General features: G+C 39.1%; 1 protein-coding gene across 1 annotated transcript in view; it reads right to left on the reverse strand.

The window, feature by feature from the left end:
- LOC109307251 (hornerin-like) overlaps positions 1–18,876 on the reverse strand; it is a 60,066-nt gene that overhangs the window by 30,073 nt on the left and 11,117 nt on the right. The window contains exons 7-22 of the mRNA XM_019531038.1: positions 18,149–18,181; positions 17,657–17,695; positions 16,656–16,700; positions 14,498–14,539; positions 14,076–14,117; positions 11,804–11,845; positions 10,436–10,474; positions 9,373–9,408; positions 8,151–8,189; positions 6,369–6,386; positions 5,557–5,592; positions 3,157–3,198; positions 2,894–2,920; positions 1,566–1,607; positions 1,297–1,338; positions 505–546 (exon numbers count right to left, since the gene is read on the reverse strand). Of these exons, the coding sequence (XP_019386583.1) occupies positions 505–546; positions 1,297–1,338; positions 1,566–1,607; positions 2,894–2,920; positions 3,157–3,198; positions 5,557–5,592; positions 6,369–6,386; positions 8,151–8,189; positions 9,373–9,408; positions 10,436–10,474; positions 11,804–11,845; positions 14,076–14,117; positions 14,498–14,539; positions 16,656–16,700; positions 17,657–17,695; positions 18,149–18,181 (606 nt within the window). The remainder of the gene's footprint in view (positions 1–504; positions 547–1,296; positions 1,339–1,565; positions 1,608–2,893; positions 2,921–3,156; positions 3,199–5,556; positions 5,593–6,368; positions 6,387–8,150; positions 8,190–9,372; positions 9,409–10,435; positions 10,475–11,803; positions 11,846–14,075; positions 14,118–14,497; positions 14,540–16,655; positions 16,701–17,656; positions 17,696–18,148; positions 18,182–18,876) is intronic.

Genomic DNA, 18,876 nt, shown 5'->3' on the forward strand with positions numbered 1-18,876 from the left:
CGGACTAGATGATCTGCTCAGGTCCCTTCCGACCCTAGAAACTATGAAACTATGAAATGACAGAATCCCTGGATCTTATTTGCTTTCACAGGAGAGTGAAATTCAAGTGAAGAATTAAACTACTGCTTAATCTTTCATCCTTTAGGCATTGGTTTATAAGACTCTCTCTAACTGTAGCTGTGCTAAATGAATTAACATTTAATAATAAAAAAAGTATTTGTTATAGGATTTGCAGTCAGAGAGAAACAGATTTCAAGGATCTTAAAGTTATATGCATATTGACCATTCTCACAGGAATGGGTCATTTCTTTTCCTCTTACTAGTATAATATCTTTTAGTGTAATAGCAAACATCTGGTTCTCTCCACTATACAATTCTGTCCATGCTAATGGAAACAAAAAGCACTTCAGTTACTGGGCATTATGCAGTTCATAGTAAACTGTTCTTTTAAAAAAGTAGGAAATTGGGAGGAATTTTCAAATATACTAGAAGGAAAGTTCTTACCTTTCCACACCCACTGCTACCACTTGAGGAAGACCCTCCCTGCTGGGGAAAAAAGAAAATCCAATAACTTATTTCCATTTTCAGGCCCAAAAATTAACTATAAAAGATTTGTTTGAAGGTAGCAGTTCTTCATGTTCTCTCTCTCCACAGTCATTCTAGGCTAAGGAAAGTTTGAACATGAAGGTGATCTTTCAAAATGAAGCAGAGAAGCAAATTTCTATTGCTCTATTAAAAAAAAATTAAATTCCAGTTACAAATTATAAACTTGGCAATTAAATCTCTGGAAATTTGTGTTATTTACTTACACACACAATTCAGGTACAGACAATTTTATTTGTCATCGTCTCGGCTTCCCTCCCCCATCCATATCTGAGAAAGGTAATATTTTCAGTCAGGCAACTCTGTTTGATCGAACAGTATTTACCTGGACATAGTGACTGCTACACTGTGGTAAACAAGGCTAGCCACTTTGGGAAGATGGTTTTTGTTGGAGATTATTTGCCTGCTGTGCTGCCTTAAGAAATGAAACAATTTCCTTAATCGTACTTTGCAGCACCATAATGGATAAAAGCCAAAAGAGAAAAAAAAAATCCAGGAACCTGTTACTTCAGTTGGGGATGGCATGACTACTACGCTGTTTCAAGGAAATAAAGTATTGTGTTCTAACACTGCTCTGGGTGGGAACACAGTGGTTAAAATGCACTAAGGGGCACACTATGTTCTAAAGTTCCACTGTTTCAGCACCTACTGAAATCAATGGCAAAGCCTGCATATGGTACAAAAATAGCTTCCCTGACCATAAGAACCACTGCTGCCTGGGTAAGTCTGTCCACCCTGTAAAGAAACAGGAACCTATTAATTCTTTTGTATTAAAAACAGCATGACTTATGCTGTTCCAAGAAGGAAAATGTTGTCTCTTAACACTGGTCTGGAAGGTACCACAACGGGTAAAAAAACAAACAAACCCAAATACACCCAAAACTGGGGGCACAATTTATTTAAAAATTCCACTGCTTCTGATATCAATAGCAAAACCCACATTGGGTACAAAGAAAGTTTACCTTTCCGTAAGTAATGCTGACACTGGGGGATCCTTCTCTGACCTGTATAAAAGAAAAAAAAAAACTTCTTTTTTGTTGGAGATTGTTTGCCTATTGTACTGTGTTAAGAAATGAAACAATTGCCTTCTAACACTGCTCTTTGGGGCACCATAATGGATAAAAGCCAAGGGTAGAGGACACAATGTGTTTCAAAATTCCACTGCTTCTACCCTACTGAAATCAATAGCAAAGCCCATATCAGGCATAAAGATTTATAAGTACTGCTGCCACCTGAGGAACATTGCCTGTTCTGTGAAAAAACAAGAAACTGGTTACTACTACTCTCTTTTTCCATAAAGAATTGTGTGACTACAGCATTGTTTCTAGAAAAGAACCCCTTGCATTCTAACACTGCACTCAGCATGAAAACCAAAAGATGAACCCTGTAAAGAAAACATTTATTTCCTTGAAAGGGAATTTATCTATTGAATATTGTAGAGTTTGCATAAAGGACCTCTACCACTATTTGCCTATGTGTGGAAATGGTCATAGGAGGAAGAAGACCCCACAAAGCCTGTGTCCACACTAGAAAGTAGTATACTTGTTACTCCAAATGGCCTCCCAATGGTTCCCACAAACTTTAGAGGAATCCATTAGGGGAAATAAAGATGGTGATTTTAAGGAAGGGAAATAATAAATCACTCTAGAGCAGGGGTTGTCAACTGGGGGTACACGTACCCCTGGGGGCACTTTGAAATGTTGTAGTGGCACATGGGGGTGGGGATGCACTGCCACCACCCTGCGACACTGCCTCACAGGAGCAGGGTTGGGGTGGGGTGAGAGCTGGGCCACACACAGATGCTGTGCTGCCGCTGCTTACCACGCTCCCCCGGGGATACAGTTATTAAAAAGGGGGCCACTGGGGTATACTTATTAAAAAAGGTTGAAAATCCCTGCTGTAGAGAGCTCTGGCACTTGCACTGTGGAATTGAACAATGGATACAAAATCTGGGGGCATAACCTGTTCCAAAATTATACTGCCTTTGCTTCCACCGGAGTCAACAGCAAAGCCAATATTAGGCATACAAGTGGACCTTAAGAATCATTGCTGCCTCAGTAACTTTGCCCATTACACAAAACTGAAAGCTGTTACTTCTTTTTTTTTAAAATCTCGAATGGCTTGACTGCTATGTTGTTTCACGAACAGAAGCAATTGCTTTCTAACACTGTTCTGGGAGGCACCACAATAAATAAAAATTATTGGGGGAAAAAATTGTTTTAAAATTTCACTGTTTCTGCACCTATTGAAATCAATGGCACAGCTTTTGTTGGGTACAAAGATAGCTTACCGGATTATAAGAACCACTGTTTCCACCCTATAAAAAAAGAGAAAACCATTACTTGTTTGTTTATTAGTGACTACCCTACTACTATGCTGTTTCAAGAACATAAAACATTGCCTTCTAATGCTATCCTGGGAGGCACAAGAATTGGAGAAATAAATATGGGGGAGTTCCACCTCCCCCCCCCCACTCCAAAAAAACTAGTTCCATTGTCTCTAAGCCTACTGAAGTGAAGGAGAAAGTACCTACTGGGTATAAAGATAGTTTACCTGACCATAGGAAATGCTGCCACCTTGGTAACTTTGTCCACCCTGGAGAAACAAAAAATCCAGGAACCTGTTACTTCAATTGGGGATGGCATGACTACTACACTGTTTCAAGGAAATAAACTGTTGCATTCTAACACTGCTCTGGGTGGCAATACAGTGGGCAACAAGTGTGTGAAATGGGCCCTATTCGATTTGGATTCAGCCCAAATCAGGGACAGTGATTCGATTCGTTGATCGATCAGATCATTGCCCGATTCGATTTGGCCAAATCCGAATCTCAAGATTTGATGCTGATTCAGAGAATCAGCGATTTGGCCATAGACACAGCTTTAAATGTTTTTTCTACATACTTCGAGGTACCAGGTGCAGCTCATGAATGCTGGGGCAGATGGAGCGACCCAAGGAGTACGGGGGCACCCCTGTGTGCTTGGTGGCAAACCTGGAAGTAGGCCGGAAATACTTCTGGTTCACTTCTGGGTCCGCTGCCGAGTGCGCTGGGTGGCCCCCTGCACTCCCCTGGCTTGGCAGTCAGCCATGGGGAGACCCCAGGTGCCCCCCCAGAACTAGAAGGCATCAGTCACCGAGCCAGAGGGGTGTGGGGAGGTCCCCCAGAGTGCTCCCCAGTGGACCCAGAAGTGGACAGGAAGTGCTTCTGGTCCACTTCTGGGTCTGCTGCTGAGCACACTGGGGACCCCACTGTGTTCCTGTGGCATGCTCGATCCACCCCACCATCACAGCATTCACAAGCTGCCTTGTACCTTGAGGTATGTAGAAAAAAAACATTTAAAGCTGTGTCTATGGTTGAATTGTCGAATCTTTCCAAATCTCTGTGAATTGATCTGGAGGGTTTCAATTTGGAGAGATTAAAGGGTCTCCTGATTCGATTTGGAGATTCGGCCACCGAATCAGGTCAAATCTTCACTGAATTGAATCAGCAACCAAAGCTTCACACAGCCCTAGTAAAAAGCACTAGGGGGCACACTTTCTTCTAAAATCCCATTGTTTTAGCACCTACTGAAATCAACACACACACTTGACTTGTCATCTGAAAAATCTTCTAAATAGTGGGTGCATCTACATGTTTCATTAATTCTGAGCAATAAAGTCCAGGGTAGTTTCAGCTGGAGTAAACCAGTCCCAGGCACAGTGTCTACACGTGCACCTGGGACACCATCAATTTGACCTGGGTTGAAGCAGTATATGCCAGGGCTGCTCAGACCCAGGCTTCCAGTGGCATTGTTGGGCAGTGGAGGGGCTGGCTGGAGCACAAGGGTGCTGAAAGTGCAGAGCCATGTGTCCAGGTGGCAGGCAGGAGTCTGGCCCTCAGTTGGATCAGTTGACTGTGGGCAATTTACACCCATGGTCTGCATCTATACATATATTTAATTGCAGTAAATTACCACAGTGTAAGATAGCACTGTCCCCAATAGTACTATTTTACTGCAGTAGTTATTAGTTTACTGTGGCCTAATAGCATTACACATATGCTTTACTTACTAATTAGCTTTACTTCACAGCTAATTAGTTTATTCTGCAGTTAAGCGAATGTGCGGCCACGGCCACTGGTCTACACATGCTATTAGTGCAAAGCAATAATCTCTGGCACATATCACACTGGAGTTTATTGCTCCCAAGAGCGCTGTCTTTACATGTGTACCCAGGACTACAGCTTGTTGAACCAAGTTGGAGCAGCCCTGGCTGGCAGAGGGCACAGGGGGTCAGTCTGCCAGCCCAGAGCTGCTCTGACCCAGCTCAATATGCTGTGGAAGGGCTAGCTTGGGCATGAGAGTGCTCCAGTGTGGGACTAGCCAGCAGGCAGTCCTTCACTGAAGCACCCTTCTGCCCCAGCCAGCCTGGTCCCTGTCTACCCATGTGCTGCAGTGGAGCAGTTTCCTCCACTGCAGATAGTACACGTATATACAAGTATTAGCCGGTGGTGGAGTAAATTAGTTTACTTTGGCCTAATAAGATCCCATATACAGATGCTGACATTTTACTGTGGAGCTAATTAATCAACTGTACAGAAAATGTCTCATGTAGATGCACCCACTGTGTAGCACTAAAGGCCAAATCATCAGCTGCTATAAATGAGACTAATAGAGCTTTACCGGTTCTGTTAGCAGAAGCAGGCCTAAATGGTACAAAGCATGTTAAGGACACTAAAGAATAGGGATGCAGAGATTTTCATGTTCATGGTTACTGAACACAACTGCATGATTTCATATTATTTACTAGAAAGCAGAGACTAGTGTCATACAACCACAGACATCTCCTAGCTCTTTACACACCATCCATTTTTTCAGGGAAAACACACTCAGCTATTCCCATTGTGATGAATAAACATTCACTGACACCGGTGATGGTATAAAAACACTAATACAGTGAAGAAAGAAAACTTACTTGGACATAGACTTGGTATCCAGAACCGCTCAAGCTCTGTAAAATAAAAAATCATTCAGTGTGCTCCATTTATGGCACATGGAGGAAAGGACCAATGAGTATTTCCTTTTTTGGGAGAGTAAAGGAGGGGTTGGCACGCACTCTGTGCTACTTTTAGCACCCAATGTTGGGAAAAAGCTTTTGTGAGGGATACCTTCAAAGTAAAAATATATTGGATATAGTGGTGGACTGGATGTTCAGCTGTGGCTGACATTCTCAACAGGGGAGGGAAAGCAGACTGCCTGGGACCAGCTGGTCCCAGGTTAATGCAGAGAAGCTGATTTTTGGGGCTCAGCTTATTACTGCCAGCCACCCCTACTTGTCAGAACATAGTGAGCTACAGCCAGGGTGCCACCTCTTTCCAGCCACAACCTCTCCTCACCTGCTTTATGGTACCCTGCATCTACACCAACTATAAGGGCAGAGCAGATCCTGCACAACACAGAGCTCTGCCTTGCCTTGATGTGAATTATACAAGGTTAGCGAGGGGCTTTCTGGCACCCTTTCCTTTACTGCATATCTACATAATGGAACAAGCTGACTAGAGAACATTGTATCCAGTGCGATTTTCAGCTGCAGTTCCATAACACCTTTAGATGGCATTGAAACCTATTCCACTTTCAGGCAAATCACTCTCACACTAGTTCTGCTATTATCAGGGACTGCCTAGCACAGCTGGAGCAAGAGGGTAAGGTGAGGAAAAGCAAGCACAATATTTGTCCGTACAATGGCAATATTGTTAGAACAAAATATAAAAGTGAAAGTGTGTTTACCTGTGGGTAGGTCTGACGCTGTAAATGAAACCAGAAAGCTTTGATTATATAGTACAATGACTATTTAGATAGAAAATAGTTTCAGTAAAAGAAACATATACCTTTTGGATGGATGGATACACCAAGACAGTGAGCATATCACATGTTATCTCTCTTCACTACACCACCCTACACTGCGAAATGGTTTAAGTTGGTATTTTGAAAACTAAAGTATTCTGGATGCCTTTCCAGGTAGTCTTGGATACACACTAAAAATCTTGTCAACTATTTTTTCCAAATGAAAAAACATTATGTTAATTTGAATGGCAACTAGAAATATAGAAACCCGTATCCTACTATAAGAAGACATAAGGGCTGATACAATGCCCATCTGTATCTATGAGAGTCCTCTCACTGCATATAAGCTAATTGCAGGAGGAAGAGAACATTTCATGGCTTGGGCTCCAGACATTCAGTCTCCTTCATTTGTGAGGAACTTGAGAGATATCATAGTGCCATGCTCAGAACATAAGAAACACAAGGTGGACTGTGCAATGTGAGCAAATTAGTTAAGCACTTCAAGGCATGATATGAAAAGTGAGGCATCATTTATATGACTCTGGATAAGTGATATACATGAAGACCCTTAATATCAGTACAAATATATCTTCAGTTATTTAACTATGCCCTTTCTCTGTGCATAATTGTGTCAATAATATAAACTCCCCACCCTTCCCGCACAATACCTAGGGCGTGTCTACAAGTGGGTTTACTCTAGAGTGCCCAGTGGGTTTACTCTAGAGTATTCCCTGCCCAGCTGGAGGCTCACTGCTAACTGCCCCTGCTGGTGGATCAGGGCAGGGGGCTGGGACCTGCCAGTCCCCTGCAGCTGTTTCCAAGCCTCTTGCCCCTGACTGGGGAGCCAGGGCTGGGAGCTCCAGGTGCTGGGGCACAGGGACATTGTCCCTGCCCAGGCTCAGGTGATGGAGCCTGCCCCAGCAGCAGATAGCTCCCGGGGTCAAGGAGCAATCTCCCAGCCCTGTCAGGAGACAGTTGTCTCCTGGCCCTATGCTCCTTGCCAGCCCCTGGGCTAGAACCCAGGGGCTGCAGGGGGCCTGCAATTGAGGCACAGGGTTGGGAAAAATCTGTAGGGCTAGGACCTGCCCCTGACTGGGACAGTTCCTGGTGAGATCCAGCCTATGCTGCACTGTCCCTGAAATGGGACAGCCCCCAGCCAACTCCAGGCTGCACATGCAGACTTCCCCAAGCAGTCCAAACTTCTAACTCTGTTTCCAGATCACAGTTGGAGAGCTGGAGCTGGGATCAAGCTTCCAGCCCCTGCTCTATGATCATGGACCAGGAAGCTGGGAGCTCCTTGATGCTGAGGCAGGGGGACATTGTTCCTGCCTGGGCTATGGTGGCAGAGCCTGCCCTAGTAGCAGGCAGTGTCTGGGGGCAGGGAGCAATCTCCCACCCCCTGCTGCCCAGCTGCCCAGATGCAAATTTGCTCCTGGTCAGCCATCTACACGTGCTGTACAGTACAGTACTTACTTGCCAGTTAATTTGCTACTTGCATTTGCAGGTAGTAAATTAACTACCAAGTAGAGGAAATTACTGTACAGTAAGGGTCAGCATGTGTAGACAATGATGCTTACTATACAGTAATTAGCTGTACTGCACAGTAAAGTATCTTGTGTACAGGCACCCCTAAAGTAGTATCTCTCTCTTAACAGGTAAGCAGATTGGTTGTTCAGAAGGCCTTTGGTGCAAAATTCTAAGTGCTGAGGAAATAACTGTGCTTACCTCAGCTGGATAGGGACCGCTTTCGGCATAGGATGTTATCTATTAAAGAACCAGAGATAAGTAATTTTGTCACAAGTGGGTTTATTTAAATGGTTTCAGAAAAAAAAACCTCTCTGTCCTTACAAGCTTTGGGGAATAATAATTATTAGCATTCTACAACACTTCAATTTAAATACATTAGTTTCAAAATATGCTACAGAAAACAGTAAGGATTATTATCTCAATTTTACACATAGAGGAATTCAAGCACAACAAGGTAAGTGACTTGGCACAAGGCAACATAATGAATCAGTGGCAGAACCATGCCTCCCCATATACCCACTGGCTTATACAGCCTTCTTGGCATGGAAAGCCAAAAGAAGATGCACACTCCACTCTGCATCTCTTCATTCATTCTCATTCTATAGCAAGGTTTATATGAGAGTGTCCTGACAATGAACATAAACTGAAGAGCAATGTTTTTTTCCATAGCATTATTTTTCTGGGGAAAATATGTATGTTTATTTTGACTGAAAATAGTCCACTTCCTTTGAAGGAGTAATTACTGAGATTTTATCACATATGGAAAAAAATTATTGAGAGGCCGAAATGGGCCATTTGTTTTTAAAAATAAGGTCCCCTTACTTCTGGAAGAAGCAGAAAACTGAGATAACTAAATTTCTTGCAAAAGTGTGGTTGATGAGGTCTGACATCACTAATAAATTTGACAGCAAGGATGTGAATAGCCTGGGTTTGAATATTTTCAAGGCATAGTAACCCATTCACACTGCAGCCTCCCTGTGCTTTGACTACTAATGGTCAATACCAAGGGCCAGATTCATCTGTAACAACAATTTTGTTGATTTCATTGGCTTTGCACCAATGAATCATGAATAATTTTTTTTGTAACAATAATGATATAATCTATCTGTTATTAACATCAATAATTGTATACTGTCCATCAGCATCTTAGAAAGCCCTTTGGAAGGTTTGTAATTATATTACTCTATTTACAGTAAAATCCAGTCATAAAAAATTCTGTCATAATACAGCCACTGAGCCTGATGCATTTGAAAACTAGTAAGCTAAGCATTCAGTTACTGAGATACAATATGGGATAAAAATCTGATCCAGTGCCTCAACTGTATAAACTGGTACAATTCCACTGAAATTAAAGGAGATGTGCTAATGTACCTTTGTTAAGGAACTGATTCCATAAATTCAACAAAGAATAAGCACTTACCTTAACAGAGGTTTCTTTGCTGCCAGAAGGGACAGACTATAAAAAATATAGGAACCATTTATTTACTTAGGAAGCGTTTGTCAACATTAATTCAGCACCATTTTATAGGAGTGATTTAAAGCTAATACAGGGGCCTGAAGTGCTGAACTAAGCAATATTTGAAGAAAAGGAAATGTGTGAAAAACACACATAATAGGTAAATGGGAGCAGAAGAAATCCTCCCCACCTCCCTCAACAGAACTTTTGTATTTACACAGAACTAATTTAGCGTTAAAAGAAAATTTCTAATAGTTGAAGTAATAGATATAAGGTGGATTTTCTGATACAGCAAAATCACTAGTTGAAATGGAAGATAAAAGTAATATATTGAAATAAAATTGATCATAATTCCTTTGATCAAAACTGGAAGAGAATAAGGACAGAACAATAAAATACCACAGAAGGAGAACCAGATGGAAGTAACGAAATCCCCAATATGAACAGAAATGTTATTATGAGTTTCCAATAAATTTATAGGAACTGCCCTCCTTACTAGTTTAAGCATACCTTTCTATATGGAACAGCTAGAGCAAAAGCTTTATGAAAATGTTACTTTTGAATTCTCAGCACCACCACAGGCAGCACTGTCTTTCTGGTGAAAATGATAATCAAAATAGAAAACATCTATATCTATTGCAACCACTTGCAGAATACATATTAGGTCTCGGCTTAACAAAGAAAGGAATTTGGTATTCAAAGATGGAATCATATAATGTCCAATAGTCACAGCACTCATTTGCTGAAATGTATCCATGCTAGTAAGACAAGGTTCTTTTGGTAAATCTGATATATTTTATTAGATCAACTCATATAGTTGGAAAAATTCTGCTTAGCAAGCTTTTGGATTTAAATACCCTTTATCAGGCTGTACTCCATGCTAGTAATACTTTGAGGGTCCTCACACCCTCTTATCCTCATGCCTTCCCATGAATTCTCTCAGTGTGGCAAAATTTGGGGCTACCTGTTACTTTCTGAATAGCATCAGCTGTTGGAAACCTAAATATAAAGAAGAAAGTGTCCTTACATGACCATAGGAAATGCCACTGTTGAATGAAGATCCATCCTGTTAACAAAAGACAAAACCAATTACTTCCTTATATGATGATTTGTTTCAATAAGATACCACTTCAGGAAATGAACCCTATCTGGAATTTTTGTTTTGTGGAGTGGATGATTAGAGAAAATGCCTACATTAGATTCTGATTTCAATTAAATCTGAATAAATCCAGGCTAATTTCTCTGAGTTATGTGAAGCTCATCTGAATTTACTCCAAGATAACTGAAATCAAAATTTTCCAGCATTTCACCACCTTACAATATTTGTAAGTTTGACTACAAAAGAACATAATACATTTAAAAGTATACATTCATATACATTTACACTTAAATAAATGCCTGAGCATGAAGGCCAATAAATAAGTAGATTAATTGCAACTAACTACAGGCTTAATATTAAACATGTACTTAAGTATTTTCCTGGCTCAGGGCTTTAATTTTCAACAGCACAAGAAAATAGGCCACCTTTCTTGTGGTTTTTTTCTACTTGTTTCAAGAGGTTTTAAAGTAGAACATAACTGATGTAATGTTTATGAATAATTACAACATAGAGGGAAAAATGAAAGTTGACAATATACATTTTTTCTAGATTGTTTAAATAAACACTAAATCAATACAGCAATAAGTGGATGCTAGTGTGCAAATTATTCATCTATGCAAAAGGAACTTCCCAAAGGGAAGAAGGATTACACTGAAAAATAGGTATGATACGTTACATACACTGAGATGATTATCTAAAGCAGGTTGTACTTGGATAGTAGGCAGGAAGTGGGCATGTAGGATGTATAGCTGGGAATGGAATCTAACATTATGATTAAAACATGAATGTAACCATAAGGGGTGGCTATACATGTGCTCAGGGGTGGGCGACAGGGGCATTTTAAAAACACTAATTAAAACACTCCAGTGTCACATGTATTCAGCATCCCACATTTAAAAAAGCTGGCATTTTGAAATGTGGGAGGCTGAATACATGAGACACTGCAGCACTCTGGAGCATTCTAGTTAGATTAATCAAGTCTGCTCTGATGCATTCTAATCAGAACATTTGAAGCATGTGTATAGGCACCAAAGGTTGTTAACATTTCAGAGCTCTAAGAAATCAAGGGATGACAGAGCGGGCTGGTTAGTGATTAGTAGCATACCATCCTTCAACACTGTAAGCTGAGACCATTTCATTCCAGGCATTGGCTAGCTTTACATATTTATTCAGGATAACACAGCCCTGTAGTATAACTGCTGCAACAAGTCTAATACAATTCACAACCAAGTGCTGAGTTGTTAATCAACATCTGGGGACAAAACAAAAAAACCCCAAACAAATCCCTAAACTTACCCCTCTACAGCCATATATTCCATATACACCAGCAGCCCCACCCTGTAAAGGAACAGAAGCCAGTAAATTTATTACTAATTATTTAAGGAAGGTAACCTGAGTACAAAGAACCTGACTTGTGTCTTGGCCCTATATAGGCCCTATAGTGACCAAGGAAAGAAAAAATCTTTGCATTTTCCTCCCAGCACTGTATTCACATTAAAGTCAGGCACATTTTGGTCCTAAACATACAAATTAATCCATAACTGTCACAGAAATATTTCTGACAAATTTATTTCTGATAGATTTTATAAATGAATAGGCAAAAAAATTGTAGAAGAACTTCAGCGTTGACAAATGAAAGGTAATGCGTCTGTGGAAAATAACCTCAACTATACATGCTTTAACTGTAGGCAGTTCTGGTTTCTACATCTCAAAGACAATGTAGCAGAATCAGAAAAGGTACAAAGAAAGGCAACCAAAATGATCAGTGGTATGGAACAGTTGCCATATCAGAAGACTAAAAATGTCAGGACTCTTCAGTTTGTAAAGGAGAAGGCTAAGGGGGATATGATCATTGTCTATAAAATCATGAAGAGTGTGGACCAGGTGAACAGGGAACTATTGTTCACCAACTCCCAGAATAGTAGAGCAAGGGGACACCTACTGAAATTAGTAGGAGACAGGTTAAAAAGTAACAAGGGAAAGTATTTTTTTTACACAACACATAATTAACTTGTGGAATTCATTGCCAGAGGAAGTGGTGGAGGCACACAGAATAGCCAGTTTCAAAAAGGAACTAGACAAATTCATGGATGATAGGTCTATTAATAGTTGTTGAACAGAATGGTTGGAGATTTTTCCACTGGCATCTCTAAACCAAAAATGGCAGATGCCAGGGAGGATAATGGATAGGGAAAGATCACTCTAGATCTATCCAATTCAATGCTCTCCCTCTAGTACCCACTTCTGCCACTGTCAGAGACAGGCTACTGAGCTAGAAGGACCATTGGTCGGACCCAGTGTGGCACTTTTTATGTTCTTATTGAAATTACTTTTCAGAAAACTTGCAGTGCAAACATCATTATCATCTGCTAAGGTATATAGATCAAAGTAGAAACTGAACAGAAATGGAAATTTAATTGATCTCTATCATCATTATCTAAGTGAATGAAAACATTAAGATGCATTATGCATTAATGCTAAGTGACTTGTATTTTAGAGTCCATAACCTTGTGTGTTTTATTAATAATGCAAGTCACGATCTTCTTTCAAAACAAAGGTAAATTTTGATAACTAATTTTATTTGTTTCTCAACTTAACCCAAAATGTGCATAGAAATGAATTGTACTTATTCCAAATATTGAGTAAATGAATGTTTCAGATGTTCCCACATTTCCCAGGCTCAGTGCTGTGAAGTGTTAAGCATTCCCAGTAATTCCCACACTGAAGTGGAAACTGAGGTTAGTCAGCACTAGAACTATAGGAAGAACTGATACTTTGGTTTGCTTGCAGCACTGGAGAAAAAGGTCAGCTGCAGTTCACTCAAAGAAAAGGTTTTTTTGAAATTTTTTGTGGGTAAACTGGCAAAACAAACAAACTAATTAGGTTGAGCAAAACATTTCTTTCAACCTGATATGAAAAGCTTTGTTTAATTTTGAAGTCTTTTTTTGATTTTTAAAAAATAAAATCGAAATAGATTTTGAAATGAAGTCATTTTGAATTTAAAAAAAAAAATGTTTTGAAAATTTCAAAAATTAAAAGTTGGCTTTTCTGGACTACTTGCCCCTATTTCTCCTTCTCCCACCCCAAGAAGTTAAGTCACAACTGACTTGAATTCCCTAAATGTTTTAATCAAATTGAATTGATTTTTGCCGAAAGCTTTTCACTTAAAACATTTTGTGCAGCTCTACTGCATCTTGTAGGACTACACCCTAAAGTTCTAGTTAACTGAATTTATATTCTAAGATTTTAACTCAGCTGTGTCTCTTTTACAGCAAGGAATGAAAACTGAAGTGGCCATACTTGTTATAGAGATATGGAAGCTGAATACTGAAGGCAGTAGGGAATCAGAGCACACAGACTGTGCTATGCCAGAGTTTATCAACATTTCTAGGAATTAACTGTGCTACATTCCTGCTGTCCATCTTGCTGACACTACTCTATTTCTATATGTATGTTTTGCTATAGAAGAAAAGCTGCTACATTACCAACCAACTGCATTAGTGATAAACATCTGAATTAAATGATTTACCCTGGGACTAGACTATATAAAGATATGAAGAGTGCTTACTGGACCACATCCACCTCCTCTTACTGGGTAAACTACTCCATCCTAAAGGAAAAAAGAAATTAATTACTGTCATGTAAAACTGGTTGGTAAAACACAAGAAAAGACATCTGCCTTTTACAGGACCCAGAATCTAAACCGCTATCTAACTGGCAAGATGTATATACATAGATTGGGGATAAGTATGTATGGACATTTTCATGTCTGTGGTACATATATGTGATATGATTGCACGGAACAATTCCATCTCTGTAGGAAAACATTAGTCCCCCTTCTGTTTCAGTATCATTTTATCTTTGGTGATGTAGCCCTTTGAGAAACACCTTACAACAAAAGTAGGGAACTAATCTTCTACTTGATCAGTAACTCAAAGTTGCATGGTGGGAGGGGAAAACATTTAAGCACCTTGAAGAAAGAATACTTACTTGGGGACGACTACCACTGCTCTCTGAGGAAATATATATAGTCTGTAAAGAAATACAAAGAAATAATTTATTTTCTAAAAGGAATTTCTAAGCTTAGCTACCATTACAAACATCTTTGTAGGGGTGAATGACAAGACAAGGTCCTGCATTCCACTGTGCTTCTTGATTCTCTTGCCCTATAGCACAGAAGCAATTCACTTCCTTCAATTCCAGTCTGAAGGGAATCTTTTAAAATAAAAATAAACTATAGATATGCAAGTGACACTTTAAGCTCACAACACAGAAGGTATAATTTTACTGGGGAAATAATTTGGTTTGTTGGAATGATATTGAAAATGAAAAATAGCTCATGTCACCTAGTCCTAGAGGAAGTCTTATGAAGGGTAAGATACCCAAATAGTTATAGAAATTGTACACTCTCCCTTCAGGCAAGTGAACCGACATTCACTTTTGATTCCAGAACTGCAGCCACATGCCTAGTGGCCCAGACCAAGAGCTGGGGGACTGCTACAGCATGCCTCCCTACTTGTCTGGAGCAGACTGGGGTAAGACTAGCTTGCCCACCATGCAAGGAGGGGTTTACTGGGGAGGTGAAAAGCATCCCAGGATGCTGGGGAACTATGAGTTAACTTGAATCTGAAGGGGATCTGGGACAGAAGTTCAATAAACCAATTTAACTTAAATCAGATAAGGCTGAAACTACATCCATCCAGGTTTATCTTAAACTGGTTTTGGCCATTTTGAAAGCAGTTTATATGCATCAAACTTCTGTTGTGTTACAGATTTGAACCAGTTTCCGATTACTTATACCAGTTTATGTGTAATTTCTGGCCCTAGCCCAGGAGTCAAGATTAAGATAATTAGATTTCCCAGAAATGTCAAGAGAAGAGAAAAATCAATACAAAAGCAATCTTTTCTCATGCAACTTAGATGGATATGCATACTGCAAAGGACTACAGATGAGAGAGGCTGAAAAGCAAGAGAACATGTTTTCTTGGGCAAAGGAAGAAAAAAGGGTTGTAGCATTTTAATTTCTTTATGCATCTTTGTGAGCTAGTAAGATTTCCCATGTCAAAATCCAGGGAAAACGTCCATGCACAAGCCATGCTAATGTTAACCCAAACTTCAGTTTATACGCGTGGTAAAAAGAGAGATAAAATAGAAACATTATAGCTTGGAACTGAAAATTAAGAAAATCAGTATTTTCTATATAATGGTGTTCTAAAAATGCCTGTCCAGAAGAAGGCATAAAAACTAAATATAAATGCAAATATTTATAAATACAAATATAAATATAAAGTTTATTTTTAAAAGGCAAACTGGAAGTAACAGGGATGAAGTATATGAAGTGAAAACTGCTCTCAAATAACATAATAATAAATACATTAAGTTTATCTTTAATTTAACTCAGTTGAAGCCAATATAAATAAAACAGACATATTTGACCCTAGAAATATAAAAGGGCTATCTTCATTTAGTAAGGAAATTTAAAAGCAAATGTCATTGTGTCAGAACCAAAAACCCACACGAAACTATAAATTATTTAGAGGTAGAAATTGATTACTAACTCAGATACAACTACAGTGACAGTTTAAAAAGGCCAATAGGAATAGGCAATGAAATAAATTATAAAAGTAATCTACATTTAGTGCCCTGGAGATAAAGTTGGAAATATTATTGTATTATGGGAATTTCAGAGTTTTGCAAATGACAGAAAAGTGAAAATGATTAGAAACACATGTGAAACTTCTATTTTTATGGTCCATGTTGAATGCAATATAAAAGCAACCAGAATAATAATGATGTTTAGTTAGATATTTAGTATTATTTAAATTTTAATAATTCCAGATATCATGAAAAGCACAAATAGAAAATATTGTGAAAGAGTCCGCATAATGCTTGATTAAAAAAACTTAAGGTGGCAAAGTTCACTTTGATTGTATAGATGGGGTATGAAGTAAAGTGTTAAGTTTTAGATCCAGTAGGGTTACTACTGCCACGAGTCAGTAACTCTATGGTATTCCTGGACTTCTTGGCAGAGACATATTGTTTCACTGAAGTTAGTATAACTCTTCCTCTATAATTTTGGGTACTTCAACACCCTATAACTAGTTTTCCTGGAGCATAATTACAACTAAAGGGCAGTTATGGCACTTACCTGGCTGCCTGAGCTACCACTTGAAGAGGAACCAGAGGATCCACCCTAAAAACAAGGGAGAAGCCAACTGGTTATTTTTTTTAGAGTACTAGTTTTATATAACTACTTGTTTCAGGAAAAAAAGCCCTACTTGGCTGAATAGAAGGATACAAGAGGGAAGAGGGAGCCTCTTAAGGGGAGCCTCTTTCCTCAATTAAGGACATTTGGGGGAGGGGTTATTTCATCCCACAACCTACACTATTAAAAAGTTTGGTGACAGAGATTTTAAAAAAACAAACAATGTAGACACTACAAACTGGTGTAAATTATCATAACTCTACTGACCTCAATAGAGCTATGCCACCTTACACTGGGTGAGGATTCAGCCTCATATATTAATGACCAGCATTCAGGAGCAAGACTGAACTTGTAAGTTCTTCTGCGAGTAACAGACTAAGCACCCCTCAAAGTTACTGTATATGGATACTTAATGATACAATTATGCAAACATTGGAAAATAAGAAGAGTATAGCATGGCTACTGGGGCAAAAAGAGGAAGAGAAAACTTTTTCATGAAGATGGAATGGATAATTTCTTAATAAAATTCAAATATTTTCTTTAGTTTTATATAGACTTCATTGTATACTACTATATAAGGAAGAATTCGGAGTATTTTAGAAAAGTGATCCTGGTTGAACTAAAAGTAGTGAAGGAATCATTATGGTTGGAAAATGAATGCAGAGAAAATAAGTTAACAAAAGAAAGTTAGTCTAGGTTACCTAACCTAACACAGGAAACACCTCTATTGTATACCAACAGCAAGGACAAATAGCCAGCCAAGAAGTTTATGAATTTTGTTTACTTCAAGGTAAATACTAAGTAAAAGGAATAAACTGAGCAATAATTTGGGTAAAGCATGCAATACAGGATGTTTTTGATATAACACTTAAAACTGAATGATTTTTTTGACATTTGTGAATAGGAAGCAATGAATCAATGAGCTCTAGAGGAAGTATGCTTACCTGAATACATTTACCACTGCTTGAGTAAGTCCCTCCAGTCTGTTAGAAAGAAATACAGTTAAATGACTTGTGGAAACACCAAACCAGGTTGTGCCTGTTCCAACACTTCGTGCTTAATAATGATCTGATTGAAGAGCTTATACGGTATCTCAATCCTGATATACTCAATTTTGAGCACAAAGCTGAGGGCATGACATCTTTCTAGTGAAGGAGTTTAAATTAAAGCCTGACTGTGGCTCCAGAATGACTGGACTACAGTTTATGAGGAGTTAAGGGAAAGGATGATTCTAAAAACTTGAGATGATGGGACGACTGGGGCAGTCTACATTAAAAACCAAACAACATTGATAAAAATACCCATACCATTTATATTCAGGGTGTGATTTTACTTGAAATATTTCCACAACAAAAATAATAAATCAAGTACAGTTTTTAAAAAAATGTTCAGACACTAAAAGACACTTTAGGAAATTGCAGAAAAATGGTTCTCACCTGTTTACATGCCACTATCACAGTGTTTGCGGACTATGAAAAAGAAGAAACTAGTTATTGTCTTCTTAAAGATTATATTTCAACACTATCATTTTTTAGGAAGTAACCCACATTTATCTGGTGAAGCAAGGGACCAGAGAAAGATGTTAATTCTTGGTTAGATCATTATTTGATGCAAATTAGCATAGCTCCATTGAATTCAATGCAGCAACACTGATTTACAATATCAGTCCTCTTTTTTCTTTTTTCATTTTACCTACCTGTACTATGGCCAAGTTTAATAAAAGGAGCTCTTTGAAAATAAAAGATGATAGCTATTATTTCCATCATTCTGATACTATAAAAGCATAAGTCTGTCTGTCTGTCTGTTTGTCCATAGCGCTTTATTCAGCCAATCAGAGTGCTCCAAGTGTGGGGAAGTGCCACCATGATTCCGAAGCCGTGCTGGGGACCAGGAGGTTGGGGGAGGCTCCCTGCAAGAGGCAGAACAGCGGCAGCATGGGGCATCCCCCCTTCCCCTGTCATTCTTGACAGGCAATTGGCTAGTACTAATATATTAACTCCTGAAAACATCACTAGAGCCTGATGGGCTGGGTAGCAGTGGAGGACAAAGATTATATGGGCTTTATGCCTCTTTGATCACCTAACTGAAATTTGCTGTCTCTACTATACCTCATATCCTGTGCATTGGTTAGGATGATTAGATCCTCTGAATCTCATTTTTCTCA

Source organism: Crocodylus porosus, unplaced genomic scaffold (genome assembly GCF_001723895.1).
Source record: "Crocodylus porosus isolate Cpor-Errol unplaced genomic scaffold, CroPor_comp1, whole genome shotgun sequence".
Classification (NCBI taxonomy): Eukaryota; Metazoa; Chordata; order Crocodylia; family Crocodylidae; genus Crocodylus; species Crocodylus porosus.